This window comes from Neltuma alba, unplaced genomic scaffold (genome assembly GCF_004799145.2).
Source record: "Neltuma alba isolate B1F8T4 unplaced genomic scaffold, ASM479914v2 tig00010560_pilon, whole genome shotgun sequence".
Classification (NCBI taxonomy): domain Eukaryota; kingdom Viridiplantae; phylum Streptophyta; class Magnoliopsida; order Fabales; family Fabaceae; genus Neltuma; species Neltuma alba.
Genome location: NW_021635427.1, coordinates 1526289 through 1547599, shown reverse-complemented (window position 1 = coordinate 1547599; position 21311 = coordinate 1526289). Strand labels below are relative to the sequence as shown.

The window sequence follows — 21311 nt, the reverse complement described above, 5'->3', positions numbered from 1 at the left end:
AGGAGAATAAAACATGACGGTTTAAAACCACTGTGAAAAATAACTTTTCACGGTGGTTTTTTAGTTAAAATGCTGTGGAAAGTAAACTTTCCATAGTGGTTTTATTGTTCAAAGGGCCATGGAAAGTCTATTTTTAATAGCGATTATTAAAATAACCACCATCAAAAATGTTTTTAAAGACAGTCATACAAATAACCGCCGTTAAAAACAATGGTTTTTTTTAATACTGCGTGAAATTCCTTTACAACCTCCCTGCAATTTACAGACCCAAATCAACCATGAGAGACAGAAGAATATGAGAACCATTTCAAGACGTTTATCCTAACACTAACATTCAATTCTTATTCAATCACCTAACATATCAATAAATACTCAGCTAGAATCAAACAATGAACTAAAATGTGATGAATGACATAACTATTTCACATTTTCAAAATTCTATAGCAATGTTGTTGACAAAGTATCCCTTATCAAGTTGATTTCCTCTATGTCATATGACACACTATCTTGGAATGCTTGTAAATTAAAAATAACATAGTCATTAGTCAACTTGGTCAAAAATGTGAAAAGAATTAAAGAATTGCATGCAATGTACTGTAACCTATATTTACCTTGTTTAATTTCTCAGTCACTCCTGTCTCAATGATGTCATTCATATAGCAGATGACATAATATCAGCATTCAATACTCCCAGGTTGACAATAGTACTAACAAAATGAAATATAAAATTGAATATCTGACTTTGATTATCTAAAAAAAATTTATAAACATTAACTTTGATTATTGAAAAGATTTGTAAGCATATATTTATACAATATACTTGTGGGAGAAACCATCTTGGTGGTTGCTTATTTTACTGCTTGGCCATAATATTGAAACTATGAAAAGACCTATCAGCAATTAAAAAAAATGATATTAGAGCACGTTTTTATAAACTTTACACGTAATAAATATATAAACATAAACTAACGTGTTCATGACATCTCTAATTTCTTCTTGTGGACCTCCATGGAGGGAATCGAACTAGTAAACTTTGTTATCATAGGGGGCACAAATAATCAGGGTCCAATTATAACTGCAAAATATAAACCATGTTAATTATAATCTTATATATATAACTTGTGTATCTCAAATACAATAATATACTTACCCTTCCACATAAGGTGCAAAATATAATTTCTTTTTCATCTGAGTCATTATGGTCATCATGTAGATCGACCTCGCTTCCATAATATTGACTATATTCTGCACCCTTTAAGGACACAAAGCCATGTGTCCTCAAGTCCTTTCTCCTGACAGACTCAAGTAAAGTGCCCATTGTTCAAGTAAGAAACATTAGGATATTCATAAGTATAACATGAAATAAGAAAATGATATTGTAACTTACAAAATAGCCAGCTGCATGAATACTATATCCACCTCCTCAAAGTTGAGGAACTGAACAAGGTCCTTCTTGTCAATGGTGAAGTCGTATATTACATCTAAACCCACAATCCCTAGTGGCATCTTGAAAGTAAGGGCATTCTCTATGTGTGCCACCATAGAATGAAAAAGCACAAAACTTCCATACATAACCCCCATGTGATTAGGAATAGGCTAGAGGACAGGATCTAATGCACTCTGCGTCAACCTCTTTGCTGTCGCCTTCCTCGTTGCTACTGGCTTTCCAACAAGTCTCTTTGGCCACAAAATAACATTTTATTTAGCCTAAGCTAGTAGTCGAACCTCATCAGTAGGATTGGGTACTGGTGTATCACCTTGACCATTACGGATCCTATCCACTGTCACCCTTACTTGATCTTTCATAACTTTCTTGACATGGATTGTTGTGCCTGAGAATACTCAACCATTAGCCACATGAAGACATAAATCATCAAGTTCCACATATAGAACACATGGCATTCCATTGTCTTAGGCAAGGTCAGGGCTAGGGTCAGGGTTAAACACTATTAGCTGTTGCATCTGATTATTACTGCCCTTCCCACTTTTCATCATAGGTGAACCCTAAAACATATAAAGAAATTTCTTAAGGCACATTAAATAAGTTTAAATGGATGAAATGAACTTTTAGAAGATTTGAGAAGATGTGTGATTATTACCTATAAAGGTTCAGACACTTGGGACATCTGGAATCTGGTCGTGCCCATCATCATCATAGCCTGTGCAAACTTGGTATTGAACTCCTCATGCATCTTTTGTATCTCTGCCTTGTGTTCTTAACTGAGTTGAGCTCGAACTGTCATATCCTGAATTTTGGGCCTAAAAGTACCAAAATTAGTCTAAAATGGGCATGCTACCGAATCCTTTTTGGCAGAGGTCCTATAGATCTGGAAGGACAGAGGGACTCCTAGGGACTAAATCGCAAAGAGAAAGTTTTCTAGGACTGAGAAAAGAGGAAGTTAGCGACTTGGACAAAGTCTCGGGGCCTAGAAATGATAAATAGAGATAAATATAGGCCAAAGGTTATGTTGGAGGATTCAATGAGGTGAATTATGGGGTTGAGCCAAACCAAAGGCAAAATTGTAATTTTAGAAAGTTTCAGGCTAGTAAGGGCAAAAATAGTAATTATGCCCAAAAATCCCACAAAATGGGAAATGGTATGCTAAGGCCTGTAGGTGAAGTTTCAAGGTCCAAGTCCAGTGTAAGAAGTGGAGGTGATTAAGGGCCAAAGGTTGCACTGAGAACCTCAATAAGAGAATTCCTAAGGCTAGAGCCGGTAATATGGGTTGAGCCTAGGGGCTCAAGCCCCTGACCCATCAAGAAGTGGTAGGTTGGGTTGATAAAAATCAGGCTTGTTTTAAAATAGATCTTTTGAGCCTATAATCACCAAGACCGAACCCACGACGAGCATGGTTAGTGGGCCAGCCCGTTTTATTTTATTTTTATTTTATTTTAAATTTTTTCCTCCCTCAAATATAATTATGTTTACTCCTTTGGTCCTTTATCTCATTCTTATTATTTAAAATTACCATAATGTAACATATCTTTTACTTTGTATTGTGAATTTTACTTGTGGCAAAGTTAGTTAAGCAAAAAGAAGGTGATTCTACTTATGAAACTTAACCAAATAGTTTCACATCTTCATATCATTCTTCATACTATATCAACATTAAATGGTGGCTCATGGTTGAGCACTTGATAGTGATTTGTAACATTGTGTCTGTATTATTATTAATTTAGATTTGTTATGTTTTAATTTGGGATGTATGTTTAATCATTTAGGATGATGTATCATGTATGCTTATAATAGTATTTTGGAATGTTTGGAACTTTAGATTTCATGTTTTGTTTATAATAATTTCTATATGCATATTTTATTTTAGGTGTTTAAGAATTAGAATAAATTTTATTAAAAGAAAACAAAAGACACAAAAAAAATTTTTTTTAAAAAAAGTGGCGAGTTGGCAGGTTAGCTAGCAGGCTTGGTTGGAAAAATATCAACCCGTTAAAAGTCGGTCTTTTTAGAACTGGCCTGTCGGCCCTTGAGCCCGCTATAGGCCAACCCATAACCGGCGGGTTGGCCCATATTACTGACTCTACCTAAGGCTAAACCCGAGTAAGGATTTAGACGCAAATTTTTCAAAGTTTGAGGCCGAAAAGGGTAACGATGGAAAGTTGGCCTAAATACTTTAGAAAAAATCTAGAAAAATAGGGATGAGATCTAGAGGCCTGTATGAGAATGAAAATGATGAAAATACCCTTAGAAGGAAGTTGTGGAATTCTTAGGGTTTTAGCTAATTTTGAATATTAGTAAAAATTAGATTATTTAAAATATAGAGAGGCCTCAAATAATTGGAAGAAAATGGAAACAAAATACTTGAGGAATTATCACAGGTTTTAAAAATAATTCCGTCCCCAGAAAGCGAAGAGGTTGGCTTTAATAGAATTTAAAACCTATTTACACACTATCCGGCGAAACTCAAGCTCAACTATCTAGAAGTTGACTTTTGACTTAAGAAAAATAAGAGAAATTCCCTGTGATGAATAAATAGTTTTAGTACCCAAAGAGAGATTCTCGGAGTCATAGACCGGTAGAAAGAATTCAGTTAAGTTCACTCTGAAATAAATATTATTAATTGTTTTAATAGAAGAACAAGGGAAAAGCATCACTTTCTCTTTAGACATGTTATATAATGCTACATGGATTTATTTGAGATGAGAAAATAATGTCAGAACATGTCCCAGTGGTCCTGGGTAAGTCAGGACCTGAAAAAGTACCCAATACAGTGCAGAATGGTAAGATAAGTAGAGGAATGCCTAAGGGATGTATTTTACACGAATTTTATATTAATTTCCTTCCTATTTTAATGCCAAAATGATGAAGGGACATGAAAGAGACAAGTGTATGGTTAGATGGAAAAGACACGTGTACGGTTGGATGCAAGCACTACAAAAAAAACAGTTGATTAGCGACGGAATTTATGACGGAAACAAATTCCGTCACTAATTTCTCATGGAATTGCGATGAAAATTCTATCACTAATTTTTTTAACAGATTAGTGACGGAAAAATTCCGTCACTAATATTAGCGATGGAATTTCTGTCCGTCGTTAAATTCCATCGCTAATTCGTCAGAAAATCTATCAATAAATATTTAGTGACGGAATTTTTTCTATCAAAAATTTTCGTCACTAATTCCGTCGCTAAATTGTTTGTCACAAAAGTTTTTGTCACTAATTTCATCGCTAATTCTATTCCGTTGCTAATCCATCACTAATTTTAAATTTCATTATTTTAAATTATAATCTTACAAAAATTTATATAATAACAATTAAGAATATAATGATTTAAAAACATTCTTAATTATAAAATAAATTGATATATTTGTGGAGTTGGTGTTAATGAAGATATCGTCATCATTCATGTTATCATTAGGTATATACTAAAAATAGAAAGACAATTTCTTAGGAAACTTATTTATATTTCATTAAAATAAATTCCTCTTGATTATTAATAATAACTAAAAATATAATAAGAATATTAATAACCTTTTTATACAAACTGGTATAAAAAAGAAATAATTTTATCATATGTACAATATATTGAAATACATAATATATGATAGAAATTCAAAATCGAAAAATGAATTTATATGAGCGCAAACTAATATTGAAGTGAATTTTGAATTTCAATCATTAAAAAATAAAATTTAATCATGATATATTTAATACCCATGATATAGATTGATTTTGGTCTTCAATACAAAAACAAATTATATATACAAAGAATTTTTAGAAAATAAATTACAGAGGATATATATACAAGTAGGAGAATACTGTTTATCATAATCTATTCAAATCATTTAATTTTTTATATAGAATAATTTATTAGATTTTATTATAGTAGTTATTTTTTGACTAACAAGATTTTTTTACTAATTGCAAATGATTTTCTTCAAATATATAAAACGCATATGGATAATATGATATAATGTAATATAATACATATATAATTAAACTGTATATCTTATAATGTTAATTAAAAAATAAATTTAAAAATTATTATGATTTAAAATTCAAAATTAGTGTCGTTAGAAATTAAAATTATATTAAAAATATTTTTTAAAAAAATAAAACATTATAAAACAAATAGTAAAACAAATATTTAAAAATTATTTTGTCATTAAAATAGTTATGCTTAAAATTATCATATGGTATATTTTTAGTTTTTAATAATATACATGTATATATAATTGTTTATGCAAAATAATATTATATATTTAATTTTACATAATAAGTCAATAGATTCATTGCAACTCAACTAGTAAAGCCGCACACGCGCACAGATGAGATCCTGGGTTCAAGCCATGGAGAAGTCACTTTGAGGAGGGAATTTTGTGGTGGCGACATGTGGCAATCAAAGGTAACATGTGACGTGGTAGCAGAGGTGAGGTGGCAGCACAGGTGGCAGGCAAAGGTGATATGGCAGCACACGTGGCAGGCAAAGGTGACGTGGCAGCGGCATGTAGCAGTCATCATCGAGGTAGTAGGAACACGTGGAAGTAGTCACTAGTGATTACGTGGCGATTGGTAGAGGTGCCACGTGGTATTTTAATTTTTTTAAAAAAAATCATGTTAGCGAAGGATTAGTAGCAGAATTTTTCCGTCACTAATTTGCGATGAAAATTTTTGTCAAGAATTAGTGATGGATTAGCTACGGAAAATTTTTGTTGATAATTAGTGATAGAAAATTTCGTCGCTAATCCATGGCTAATTAGCAACGGAATTGAAATTCCGTTGCTAATCAATTAGCGACAGAACAAATTTCATCAGTAATTCCGTCGCTAATCTGTTTCCATCACTAATCCGTCGTAAATATGTCGCTAATTTTGTTGCTAAATAAAAAATTTCGTCACTAAATTCTGTCGCTAAAAGGATGTTTTTTTGTAGTGAAGACTCATGTATGGTTAGATGCAAGACACGTGTACGGTTGAATTAAAGCCATATGGCTTGATGATATAAGCATGATGTAAGCATGATGTCATAGGGACACTTGTCACCATAAGATAGAGAAAAAATGGACAGTCAAGATTAAGCCACATATTTCAAAATCAATAGCTAGGATTTGTTCTTAAACTCTATAAATACCCCTCCCCTCCCCTCATTTCATCCAAGCCTATGGAAACTATAGGGAAACTCTTGCAAAATGAATTCTACAGAGAGAAAGAAAAAAGAGAGAGAAAGACCAAGTGATCCCATGCAAGATCAAGCTGTAAAACAAGGTATGTTCATAGTTTTTGATATTGTCTTCACTACCCTTATTGTTATTGAGCTTGGTTATGGATTTTAATGGTTTTTGGAAGCTTGAAACCCTTGTGGGATATGCCGCACAAAATTTTTAAGTATGGGAGAAGATGAAATTAATGTTAGAATAATGTTTAACAACTTAAAAGGAACAAGAATCAAGTGGTTCTAGCTTTGTACTAATTGAATTTCATGACTTTGGAACCAAAGAGGATGCCATGGCCTGACTAGTTTTTGTGCCTCGGATGTGGTTTTGTTTATTCTAAGGCTTTCAATAGATTTAGAATGGAAAATTGTGTAGGAATAAGATAAAAGAATGAAGCTGGAAGCATTGGAATTAAAACTAGAATTTAAGTGATAGATTTCAATTTTGGCCTAGAACCAGGGGAAGGAGTATGATTTTAATGAATCTAAGCTCATATTTGGATTCCTTGGGCAAAATTGTATAGGATTGGCTTAAGGGAACAATTTTTACTAAGCTAGAACACTACATTGTAAATTAAGGAAAACAGATTAAGTTTAAGGACATAAGTCTTTCATATTATGTAATTCTTGGTCCTAGTGAGTAATGTGACCTTTGTGACTGTGATTAGGACCTTGAGACATTCAAGAGAAGGTTTGGATATGGTTGACCAAAAGCTAGATGGTTGGGAAGCTTACGAAGCAAGTTGAAGAACAAGAGAAAACTTATTGTTCAAGGTAGTAAACTTACTTCTTTATGTGCTTGATGTGGTATGCTTATATGTTAGTTTGTATATGTTGACTATATGATGTTGTGACATGATGATTGTTTCTAGAAATGCTGTTCTTAATATGTTTTCATGGCCATGCATTTTTATACCAAGCATAAAGCATAATGGCATGTCACTAGTTAACCTAAGTTTATGGAAAATCACATACCATACATTAGCATCCATCTTGTACATGTATATGGTAATGTTTGCTACTAAGATTCTCCTGAATCTCACTCTCTCTTAATCAAGCATAATAGGCGATAATGATCAAAAAAAGGATATATGAAGTGGAAGCAAGGAAAGAGGAAAAGAATTGAAGAAAGTTATCACATTAAATTCTATAACTTGTATGTTCATGTATGATATCAGTATGCCATTAATATTATGCAATGTTAAATCATGAGATGGCATGTATAATTGATTATAGTAATGTATGGAAATAGTTTACGGATTGATGGAAAGGTATTATGCAAGGAAAGAATTAATCATGAATTATTAATGCAAGTTAGGGAGATAAAGCATCCCCAAAGGAGCCACAAATTAGTGATAAAGTGGAGGTAAAGCAAATGAATGATTTTGCCTGTAAAATTTAGTATAATTAAATTACACATCCTAAGCTTTAAAACAAGTGGTAGATCACCTAAAATGGATATGTGTGCTAAGAGTTATGCTTGATCAAAGTTAGGGCAGAGAAACTGGAACGTACGATTTTGACCAAATGAATAGTAAACTTCAACGAATAAATTGTACACATTGGCAAGGCTTAAGTCTAGTTCTATATTTTTCTCTTGTATAGAACTGAAAGAGCTTCAAATAAAAATTTGAATCACCTTAATATGATTTTTCTATAATTAGTTATGATTTTTCAAAGTTGGACCAAAAATCTGAAATTTAACCAATAAACAGTAACCCGAGAACCAATTACAAATTTTCAATCTACAAGCTTGTTTTATGAACAATTGAACCATAACGCTTCCAAATGCATACTTTGAGGGGTTAAAGGAAAGATGTTTCATGAACTCTTTTAGTTTCTTCTTGTAATCACTGGTCAAGCTCCTCTTTAGATACTATGTTAGTGAAGGATGATCTAGTACTTCTTCGTGAACTAGGGCCAAAGAACTATTTAATGCCAATCCCTTTAGGGGCCCCTTTAACTCTACCGAGATAGTCAGCCTTTCCAATCACAGTGGCCAAGATATCTATCCGTTCATAAGGAACAAATGTACCTTGAGATAATTGCTCCTTAAGTGTATCTTGTAACATTAAAGCAACAAATTCAATTTAAGATAATTCATCTAACTCAGGAGGATCAATGACTTTGCTGTAAAAAGCATTGAAAAACATACAAAGTTTCATAATAGCTCTTCTCACACTATTTTTCACAATGCCTTGAATAGCAACTAAAAGTAATTATTGCATCAACAGGTGACAATCATAAGACTTTATCCCCGTTATCTTCAAACCTTGCATTGAAATAAGTTTTCCCAAATTAAAAGAATAACGTTGTAACACCTTAATGCTATTTAAAAAACCGTAAAAACTTGTTTTCTCTTCCTCTGATAATGTGTGCACAGCTGGATGTGAATAAGCCCTCTTACCCTCTCTTTCTTGTGGGTGGAGGAGTTTTCTTATTCCAATTTCAATGAAGTCCCGTCTTGCATTGATTCCATCCTTAGTCTTTCCACTTATATGTAAAAGTGCACAAACAAGGCTCTCACACCTATTTTTCTCCACGTGCATAACATCTAGACTATGCCTCACATCAAGACTTTGCTGATATGGAAGATTGAAAAAGATAGATCTTTTTTTCCATATATTCCTCTCATTGGCAGTCTTCTTCTTCTTTTTACTGAGGACCACATTAACTCCCTCCACCTGTTGATAAACTTCTTCTCCAGTTAATAGTATTGGAGCCATTTGATATTCTTGTAAGCCATTAAATGCCTTCTTCAACCTACAGTAAGGGTTGTGCCAACTAAGAAACCTTCTATGACCAAGGTAGACCATCTTCCTTCCATGTTTAAGTTGCATGTAGTGAGTGCCTTCTTTGCATATCAGACATGCTTTATGCCCCTTAACACTATATCCTGACAGATTTTCATATGCCAGAAAGTCATTTATCGTGGTAAAGATCATAGCACATAAATTGAAGGTCTCTTGTTTATATGCATCAAACACATCAACACCTTTCTCCCATAATTTCTTCAAGTCCTCAATCAAAAATGCCAAATACACATCAATATCGTTTCTTGGCTGTTTTGGCCTTGAGATCATCAAAGATAACATGATATACTTTCTTTTCAAACATAACCAAGGAGGCAAGTTGTAAATTACGAGGACCACTGATCAAGCACTATGTGTGCTACTAAGATTACAATATGGATTAATTCCATCTGTACAAAGCCCTAGCCAAAGGTTTCTTGGCTTACTGCCGAATTGAGAAAATTTTTTATCTATTGCTTTCCATTGAGGAGAATCTGCTAGGTAACGAAGTTTTTCATCATATATTTTCTCATCAAAATGCTATCTCAAGTTCTTTGCTTCTGTGGCATTAGCAAATAAAAGCTTAGATCATGGTATTATTAGAAGATACCACAGAACTTTCAAAGGAGGACCTTTGGTCATCTTATTATCATTACCGTCACCTTTCTTAACTTTGTATCTTGAAGTCCCACATTTAGGGCACTTATTCAACCCTTCATACTCATTTCTGAACAATATACAGTCATTAGGGCATGCATGGATCTTCTCATATTCCAAACCCATCGGACACAAAATTTTCTTTGCCTCGTACATTTGTTTTGGAAGTGAATTCCCTTTTGGAAGAATATCATTTAACAGTTCAAGCAATTCCGTGAAACTAGCATCAGTCCAACTATTTCTTGCCTTCAAGTTCATCAATTTCAACACAGTTGTCAATCTTGTATAATCATCTTTACACCTTAAGTACAAAGGCGTCTTTGCATCACTACACAAGGTTTCATATATGGGAGAGAACTGTGTAAAGGACTCAAACCTTATATCATGAAACATATCTGAAATTCTATCACCAAAGTCATCATTCACAATCTTCTCATTTCTAGACAGTGTAGTCTTTCTAATTTCTCCATGCCATATCTAATTTGTATACCTCAAATTTATCCTATCATAGATAAATTGGTTTCTTCTCTCAGGAATACTTTACCAACTATTGTTTAAGCATTTGACACAAGGACAACAATACAATCCATCTCTTTTACTAAAGACATTTCAACCCCATCCTCATATTCTTTGCTAATTCTCTTAGCTTTCACCCAACTACGATCTATTATTCTACAGAGTCAATGAGCATAGTTGTACTGTCAAGCTCAATTTTAACTCCTTAATTCAAATATTCAAATAAATAAAATAATTAAGTGTTAGTCAATAAATTAAAATTGACTAACACTTAATTACAAATTAAAGAAAATGTCTTTTTTATTTTATAAAAAATTCAACAAAATTTTCCCTTAAATATAACAAATCCCAAGTTATTTAAAAAATAAACAAATCAATCAATCAATCAACCAAACCAACAATGTAATAAACAAAAATAGGATAAATTTGAAGAAATCCAACAAACAAAACAAAAGTAATAATTCAATCTCAAACTAATTTAATGAATAAAGATTCTTAGAACTACAATTTCTGAATTCAAAATAGGAACACAAATGATATCCATTTGCTATGAAATTTTACATAACACTTTATCATCAATCAAAGTTCATAACGAGAAAAAAAATTGATAAGACACCGAACAATTATTTATTAGTAAATTCCAAGTTTATTAGAAAAATATACCAAAAATTTGAAATGAAATATCAAAAATTATTTAAAAAATCAAAAACTTAAAAACTAATAAACTTTGAACATTTAAACATGTTTCTAATGCCGTGTATAGGAAGGAATTGAGGTTTTCTAACTCCAAATGCCACCAATCAACACCTCAAGTACATAAAAAATATCAAAATAGACAATGCAAGATATTCAAAATGTAGAACCAATCAGCCCATTTGAAACATAATAGATTTTTATTGTCAAAACATCCAAGAAACCAAGAAAAAATGAAAAGGATGAAAGAAGAGGGAACTTACTTAGTAGAGACGATTTAAATGCGAAAATGTGACGGAAGACAGCAACGGAAGATGGCGAAAGACGGTGGCAAACAACCATAAGGAAATGGAAGACTTTTGACGATAGGAAATAGGGGGGATTAGTTGATATTGTAGTTTGGTAGTGGTGGGACGAGGGGGATCACAGCGTACTACTGATGTGAAACTGTGAAATGTGAAAAACAGAACCGCTATAGGGTAAATTTTAAATCTTTCCTCGGCAGTTTTCTTAATAACCACAGTAGAAAGTTAATGGTCACAATACTTATTTACATAAATGCCGCCGCCTTTTTTTCCACTGCGTTTTTCAATTTAACCACTGTTGTTTTTCATCGTTATATGTCTTTTTTATAGTAATGAGGGAATAGAGTGGGCTAGAATAACCAACTTTTCAAAACCTTCCTGACAGTACACTTAGCACTAAATTACCCTCCATAAGCAAGAGTGTGACAAAAGGTCAATACAAATTCAAATTCACTATCAGGAATGCATCGCCTACTAACCTAATCATTATAAATGTGCCATAAATAGGGGTCATCCCATATATAAAACTAGCATGACTCTTAAATTTGTTTAATTGATGCTTATTCATATTAGTTGGTAAAACAAATGCAGCTAGATAATTAGCAATATCAGCATATTACGAAATAGTTACGTCAACTCCATAAAGTCTATTATTAGGAAAATTATCCAAGGGTAAAGAAGATGTTACACAGGAGTCTTAATCCTACTCAAATGATCAGCTACCATATTCTCTGTATTGCTCTTACCATGGATCTCCATATCAAACTCCTATAATAGCATTACCCATCTAATCAAGCAGGGTTTGGAGTCTAGCTCTTGAGCAAGTACTTGATAGCTGAATGATCTGTAAAGACAGTCATTTTTGTATGGAGGATGTAAGAATAAAGTTTCTCAAGCCCAAATAAAATGGTAAACAGTTTTTCTCTATGGTCATGTAATTAGCCTGAGTAGCATCTAGCGTTCTTAAAGTATATGCTATGACATGTTGTCACTTTTCTATTCTCTGAGCAAGAACTACACTCAATGCATAATCAAAAGCATCACACAAGAGCTCAAAGGGAAGGCTCCAATTAGGTGGCTAAATGATAGAGGGTGTAATGAGTTGCTTTTTCAGCTCATCCCAAGCATACCTGCAAGCATTATCTAAAACAAAGCCCACATCTTTCTATAATAAATGAGATAATGGTAATACAATTTTACTAAAATCCAGAATGAATCACCTATAAAATCCAATATGTCCAGGAAAAGAGCACACATCTTTCACACCAAAGGGATATGGAAGAGATGAAATAATATCAGCTTTGACTTTATCAACCTTAATGCCATCATGTGAGACAATGGTCATGTTTGGTAGGCGGGATTGGCTTTTGATGGAATGGGAATGGTATTGGGATTGGGAATGGTAATGGTAATGGGATTGGGAATGAGGCTTTTATTTTATGTTTGGTATGAGGTAATATTAGGAAGGAATACATGCATCCATTTTATTGTATAATAAAATATATAAGATTAAAAGACCATAATACCCCTTGCGCTAACTGCAACCTTGTGCACTCTTTTTTGGATAAAAGGAAACCAGCGAGATCATTTTTTTCCAAAAAAATAAATGCATTAAATTTTGCCTCCAGTTATAACAAAAATAATAATTAATTAAATATTTTAAAAATCAGAAATGGTTTTCCATCATATTCTAGCAAATTTATATATAAAAAAGTAATAAAAAAATCAATAGTAATTAAATTGAATAGTTAAAAAATCATTAATAACTTCTCAAAACTATAAAATTTTTATCCAAAAAAAGTCATCACTAATTCCTTAAAATTTGGTAACACATTTTAAAATTAACAATTCATAAGATCAAAAGATAAGAAGCAAATCGATAAGTAAGCTAATCCACATCTTGCTCCAAAAAGTTATCAAAATATTCCATGTGTGTCTGAAACAAAATATTCCATGTCTCAAAAGAAATTCCTCACGAAAGGAATTCATCAAACTATCCAACTTCAACCACACAACTATCAAAATATTCATCAACATATTTATGAAGATATTATTTGACGGATCACATCAACTTCCCCCTCTTGAGCAAAAGTGAATGGCTAATAAAAATGACAATAAAGAATTGCTAATCAATGGCTCATAAAAATTAAACATTAGCAAAAGTGGGTTTTTTAGACAAAATATGTAAAACAAAATACCCATCAAAATAAAGAAAATTTTAGACAAAATACACATCAAACAATGTAATATCTAAAATAAAATATTCACCAAAACAAGCAGGATCTGAAACAAAATATCTATCAAACCATCGAATATCTTAAACAAAAGATCCATCAAAATGAGAAAGGTCTGAAACAAAATATCTATTAAAGAAGGAATATCCATGTCAATTAGATCCATCAAAATAAGGAATATCCAAAAAAAAAATCCATCATAGCCTATGCATTTATTATTTGGCGGACCAAATCTACTTTCACATCTTGAGGGATGGTATAGAATCCAATTAGTATGCCCTCATCAAAAATCGTCTTAACATAGGCCGAAAGAAGCTCTTGATGAGAAAGTCCTTCAACCTTCGAAAGCTCACCATAGAGCGACTCCTTCATCCCATCCAGGCGCTTCTCACGATCAACCCTGTCAATATGCATTCCTAATCGCTCACTTGCTTCCTTAAAACCTTCAGCCAATGAATTAGCAAATTTCTCCATTCCAAGGATAAGCACATCATCACGATCAATGCTTTTGATCTTGCGTTTTTTCAACCTAGAACTTACCTCAGACGGAGAGTCATCAGTTTCAGTTTCTAGTGGACTGTTATTTGGTGGTGGAATATTTCCATGAGAGATATCCATGTCAGCCTCAAGATTAGTCTCAAATGTTGAATTGTCTAGACCATTCTGATCATCTATCTCTTCAATTACATCTTCACAAGCTTGAGCATCCTTCCCAGTTGCCCTGTCCTTCCCATAGATATCATGAAGCTCTTCATAATGAGGGAAGGACTTATTCCTAAACCTAGCAGCATCCTTGTTCACCTATTTCCATGAAATCAAATATAATAGACATAAAAATGACAATGCAAAACTAGATAAGTAAATTTTCCAACCATTTTTTTACAGCTAATCAAAACCAGATATCCATACATAATAAGTAATTAGATTTACCTTGATAAGCTCATCCCATACTGCCTTCGGAGCTGTCACACATTTCTTCTTGTTGTCCCAACCAAAACCAGATAATTTTAGGTCAGAAACAACACCATAATTAGTTTTAAGCTTCTTAATCCTAGATTGGATGTGAGGATGGGCCTTTAAACTACATCCAGGTATAAGACCATGAAGCATGTCTTGTAATTGGTTCAAGACACGAGGCCTAAGACCATTTTCAGAAACAAGTTCACCCTTATCATGTAGTATCATCATGCACTAGATTAGTAGCTCATCCTCCTCAGGTGTCTACACATGCTTATCTGACTTTCCTGATTTGTCTGACATGTTTAATCAACTATAACATTTAAAATACGTTAGAACCTCACATAAAATTAATGCAACCAAGAAGCTTCATACCATAAAGTAGCAATAGTACAAATGGCAAAGAGTCATAAACTAAATCATGGCATAAATAAAGTTACAATAGTACAAAAGGCATAGATAAAGTTACAATAGTACAAAAGCCGTAGATAAAGTTACAACAGCACACATGCCACAAATAAAGTTACAACATTACACATGGAAAATAGTCACAAACCAAAAAAAACAACTACTTCCAAATTAAGTAATTCTTTCATGTAGCTGTTCTATTAGCAGTAAAAGTGTTGAACATTTCATTGGCAAGATTGTCCCTAAAGGCAGCCCATTCATCAGATGCATCTATGATTACAATTGGAGGGTTCTCCACCCCGCCCACATGAACTTCCATTTCTTCAACTTCATCTTCTAGAGGATCTATACCTTCTTGTCGAATTAAGTTGTGCAATAAGCAGCAAGCAATTATTACTCGGTTCTATGTTCTAATGGGATAAAACGATGGGCTTCTTAGAATAGCCCATCTTAACTTCAAAACTCCAAAACACCTCTCAATTACATTTCTTGCAGAAGAGTGTCTCATGTTAAAGTACTCTCGTGCATTTCTAGGATGTCGTCCATCTCTCCATTCACTTAAATGATATCTTTGTCCTCTGTATGGTGCAAGAAATCCTTCATAATTGGTGTACCCAGCATCAACTAAGTAATAATGACCTTGTAGAACTCTCAGGCCATTCCTCCTACTAATGGCGTCACGAAGAACACGTCCATTTGCTGCAGATCCTTCCCACCCAGGCAGAACACATATGAAATACCTGTCTTGTGAGCAAACACCTAACACATTTGTTGTAATCTCCCCTTTCCTATTCCGGTATCTAGCTTTGTCAATAGAAGGAACTCTCAACTTAATGTGAGTTCCATCCAATGCACCTAAACAACGCTGAAACAAAGAAAATAAATATTACACACTTTACACATATCCTTAAAAATTAATAATAAGGATATAACATGTATGTTTACCTTGAACCACTTCCACTTATCATCATTTGAATCTTCCAGCACAGGTTCTAGTTTCTTCCATAACATATCTCCAAGTCTCATCATACCATTGAGTACTAAGTTAAAATACCTACTAATAGTTTCTCCAGATCTACCAAAATTGTACTGTATTACTCTATTCTTCACATGATGTGCTAATATGTGTAAAAATATTGCAACTTGCTCATCTACAAGCATATTCTTACTAGGCTTCAAACCACCCACATCCCTTAGTAATAAACATAACTTATCAAATGTTGTCCTATTCATTCTCAGTAGGTTGTAACATGCTACATCACTACTACACACCAATCCCTTTAGATAAGATCTCTTAGCAATAAAGTCCATTTTGTAAGGTATGTGTCTAATTCTTCGCCTTCTTGATATGACAGTCATGCACGCACATAAAAAAAAAAAACCCTCCATTGCCTTAGCCATGCTCACCCACAAAAGCAACAAACGTAATAGTTCTCTCTTTTCTTCTGATAGTGCCATAACTATATAACCAATTATGTAAAGTCATAAAAATTTTGTTTAACATGTATAAATTATAATCATTGACTGAGTTTAGCCTCATTCAACTATATTTTTCTTTTTGGACAAAGACCATCCAAATTAAAAAAAGAGACACTCGTAAGAGACCATTCAACAATACAAGGTAAAGAACTTTGTAAGAGAGCACTTGTATGTCCCAATAGATGTATAATGCAATGTAAAGAGTAAAGCTTCAGGGATCCAGTAAATATTTGCTTTGATAAAAGTGACACACAGCACTTCGTAACCTTCACAGAAAATCTATTTTTCATGACAAGCCACTGTACAAAGAAAAGAATTTTATTTCACCTATATAGAGAAACAAATCAATGCTTAATACATCAAAAACCAAAAAGAAGCATAGAGATAAATTTAAAACTAGAGCCCCGTATGCTTTGTCAGGGGAAATTCTGAAAAATTGTGGCAGATTACATACTCTTCCTTCAAGCCTCCAAATTTCAAATGCAATTGGCTTCAAAACCAAAAGGCTATAAAGACTGTATTATTTATAAATGAAACCATAGGCATTGATTTGTTTTTAGCTTTATCAAATGGTTTTAAAACAGAGCTAATGAATAGTAGTACCTTGAAAAATGTTCTTAGCTTACAATCAGACCACACCAATGGAAAAACCAGAGGACATCAGCACGGCAAAAAAGAGAAAGTGAGGAATTATGTAAGAAGAAAAATTAAAAAAGGAAAAGGTGACGAGATCACAATAATGATACATGGAATATGCTTTGGCAGCTTGCACATAATGATATCGCTTTTCTTGCTCATGGTGGGCGGTGACCGAAGAAGCTTCAATTGAACCCATTCACGGGGATTTCTTAATGTTATTCATTCGGTGGTCTGCAACCACCAAAGCTCAAATGTAATACCCAGTCAATTCACATTAATCCTGTTTTATACTAAACAAATGCTAGGCGTAGCCAATCAGATCAACCAAGTAACAAGCCAACCGTTACTGAATATGGCTGGCAAAGAATTTGTGAATCGAAGAAGATTGAAAAAATTGATGATGGAAACCAAAAAAAAACAGGGATAGAGTTTATCTTACCAGTCGTTGAAGAGGATTGGACAAAGAGAGTGACGGGGAGCAACTCTGAGGGCGACGGCACGAGCGATGGTCGAGAGCGTGTGTGAAGACGGCTATGGAGGTTGACGAAATATTTCCTCAACACATATCAAATTAAGGCAAATGTAAGAAGGTTAAACTTGTCCAAAATTTATTATAAGTGGGGATATTTTTGTCTTCAAAATTTTCAATCCCAGGTTTTAAAATGCAATACCAGGGGGGAGGTGGGTTTACCCAATCCCACTTATGTGGTAATGTGCAATCCTTGGGCTTCTTTAATACCACCTACCAAACATGCTTATTTGATTGATTCCCTATCCCAATCCCTGTCCCACGCCTCCAGTGCTGCGTACCAAACGTGGCCATATGTCCTAAAACAATACCTTTCTTAACCATGAAATGACATTTCTTAAAATTCAGCATGAGATTATATTCAATGCATCTTTTCAAAACCCTATCTAAAATAGCCAAGCAGGCATTAAAAGAATCACCATAGACAATGAACTCATCCATAAATACCTCTATGCAATGCTCAAGAAAATCAGAAAATATGAAAACCATGCAACGCTGAAAAGTGCTAGGTGCATTACATGATCCAAATAGTAAACATCTATATGCAAAGGTTCCAAATGGACAAGTGAATGTGGTCTTATCCTGATCCTCAGGTGCAATAGAAATCTGAAAATATCCACACAAAAAAAACCATCCAAAAGGCAATAATGGGATCTACCAGCCCATCTTTCAAGCATTTGATATATAAAGAGAGGAGGGTAATGATCTTTTCTGGTCACAAAATTTAACCTCCTATAATGAATATATACCCTCTAGCTATTTGGACACTAGTTGGAACAAGCTCACCTTCATCATTACAAATAACAGTAATATCAGTCTTTTTTGGAACTACCTAAACTGGACTAACCCACTGGCTATCAGAAATAGAATAGATTACACCTACAGAAAGAAGTTTAGAAACCTCTTTCTTTACCACATCAAGAATCAATGGGTTGAGTTGCCTCTATGGCTGATGCACAGCTTCGGCACTATCCTCTAACAAAATTTGATGCATGCATACATTAGGACTAATTCTAAGAATATCTGCAAGAGTCCATCCAATAGCTTTCATCCTTTTCTTCAGCACCTCAGGACGTAAATTTCTTCATCAACAGCTATGTCCCAAGCTACAATCACTGGTAGTGTCTCATCTTTCCCAAAATAAGCATATTTCAGCAAATCACGAAGCAGCTTTAGCTCCAAAGAAGGAGCTTGCTCAGTTGAGGGGATAACGGGCTTTAGATTAATGTTAGTCAAGCTAGAAACTTACACTGAAGTAGCAGAGTAGACTTCCCTAACTTGGAAATCATTAGTAGAAACAGTAATAGCAGAAGAATCAAGTAATATGTCACAATTCACAAAAGAAGTGCCATCAGTAACACTCATGTTAGAAACAACATCAAGATCAAAATCAAAGATCTTTATATCAAGGACATGATCAATGTTAACTAACAGCTCAGAATTAGGTAATGAAGAAGAATCTGTTTCATCTATAGCATCAATCACACTAAGTAACTAAGAGAGTCCATGTGAATCAACAAAAGTACTAGATAAGGAATCACTGAAAGTACTAGGGCTTTAGATAGGCATAGAAGAATCAAAACTAGAATGTCTAACAATCTCAATGAAATCAGTGAAAACATTAATATCAATAGCATCTATACCAACGTATGTATCACAACTACCAGTTTCAAAACATAAACAGGAGTTAGAATCATCTAAGCCAAAAATATCACATGATTTACTCATCATATTATCTCTAAAATCTATGATAGCGTTATCAATAATGATATTAATAAAACTAAGATCAATCTCAGCACAACTATTAGGTGGATATCTCATAGAGTTAAGCACATCAAATCTAATGATTTTACCAGTAAATTCCATAGTAAGAGTACCAACTTGCATATCTATCATAGCTTTAGCGATCTTAAGAAAAGGCCTACTAAAATCAAAGATAAATGTCCTTTTGCCTAAATCTAGTATCATCCATATCAAGAACATAGAAGTTTACAGGAAATATGAGATCTTTTACCTTAACCAAGACATCCTACAAGACTCATTTTGGAACTACATAGCATCTGTCAACAAGGGAGGCAGTTAGATTTTTAGATTTAAGATCCACACCTTGAAGTTGAGCAAAAATTGATTTTGGCATGACATTAATAGCCACTCCTAGATTTGCTAAAGTATCTAAAAACTCAATGTCACCAATGGTGCAAGATATGAGAAAGCTACTAGGATCTTTGTACTTCACTGGCATTGGCATCTGATAAAGAGAAGAGACAACTGAGCATAAGTCAACTTTACCATTATGCTTGAGCCTTCTCTTGGTGGTGCACAACTCCTTCAAAAACTTCACATACTTGGGCACTTGTGCAACTAGATCAACTAATAGAACATTGATCACCACCTTTTTGAAGATATCATAAACTTCTTTGAACATTTCAGCTTCTTTTTTTCTCCTTTCTGCCATAACTACCTCGGTAAGAAAAGGTAAGACTTGCTCACTCACTTTTTTCCCTTCCTCATCTTTTTCTTGCTCTTCTTGCAATGCCACTTGTGGTTTTGATAAAATAGACTTATCATATGATGTGGAAGTAGGGGGAGAATCTTTAATGATAGCTTCCTCATCCTTTGAAGTAAAAGTAGTGACAGGATCTACAGAGGTAATTGAATTCCCACTTCTGAGAGATATAGCATTAACTCTACCAATATTAGGATTCTGCTAGGTACTGATATTAGGATTAATTACTACCTGAGATAACAACTTCCCTGAACCTTGACTCTATATATAACTAAGTGCATTAGGTAACTACCCAATTTGAGTTTGGAGATGAATTTCTTGGATATGTTGTAAATCCTTTTATTCAAACTTATCCATTAGGAGTTTTATCATGCCTTCTAACTTCAAACTTTCATCTTGATTTGGCATAGTTTGCCTAACTTGTTGGAACATCTTACCACTAGAAGAGTTTACACCTTGGTTGAACTATGGTTGTTGAGGTTGGCCACTTCCATATCTGAGATTTGGATGGTCACACCATCCAAGACTGGCAAAACTATCTTAGGCCTTGTTGTGATAGTTCTTTTTTCACCTCCATTTTATTATTTTATGTTAGTTATTCACCCTTTGATGGGTTTAACCCAATATCCATACCCCTAGGGTTTGTCTTCCTATCATCTTGGATCTTTCTACTACCTCCTTCCTATCTTTCATCTCATTTGCCATCTCAGTAGTTCCGTGCCTCCCTTTTGACTTAGTTTCAATAAGTTCACCTTTTTCAACCACATTTTTATTTTTCTCATCTTGTTCATATCTAGCATGGCATCTTCTTCCTATAAAATCCATGTATCTTCCTTCTTTCACTATTATGTAGTAGGGACTTTATGCTTGCTAGTCTCTTTCCACTAAAATGATATGACAAGTGTCATATCCTGTTAATTTTAATATT

The 21311-nt window shown here is 33.7% G+C and overlaps 1 protein-coding gene across 1 annotated transcript; it reads right to left on the bottom strand.

Annotated features, from left to right (window-relative positions):
* Window positions 1-19915: 19915 nt before the first annotated feature.
* Window positions 19916-21088, bottom strand: LOC114757090 (uncharacterized). The gene is made up of 2 exons (XM_028946077.1): window positions 21059-21088; window positions 19916-20581 (listed from the first exon to the last, which is right to left on the bottom strand). Exons 1-2 carry the CDS (start codon window positions 21086-21088, stop codon window positions 19916-19918), a joined length of 696 nt encoding a protein of 231 aa, XP_028801910.1.
* Window positions 21089-21311: the final 223 nt, after the last annotated feature.

Bases quoted from the DNA above. Each gene is read 5' to 3' on its own strand.
- LOC114757090 (XM_028946077.1), bottom strand. From the start codon at position 21,088: ATGGCAAATGAGATGAAAGATAGGAAGGAG. The intron at 20,582-21,058 runs GTAGTAGAAAGA...AGTACCTAGCAG, and splicing joins AGATGAAAGATAGGAAGGAG to AATCCTAATATTGGTAGAGT.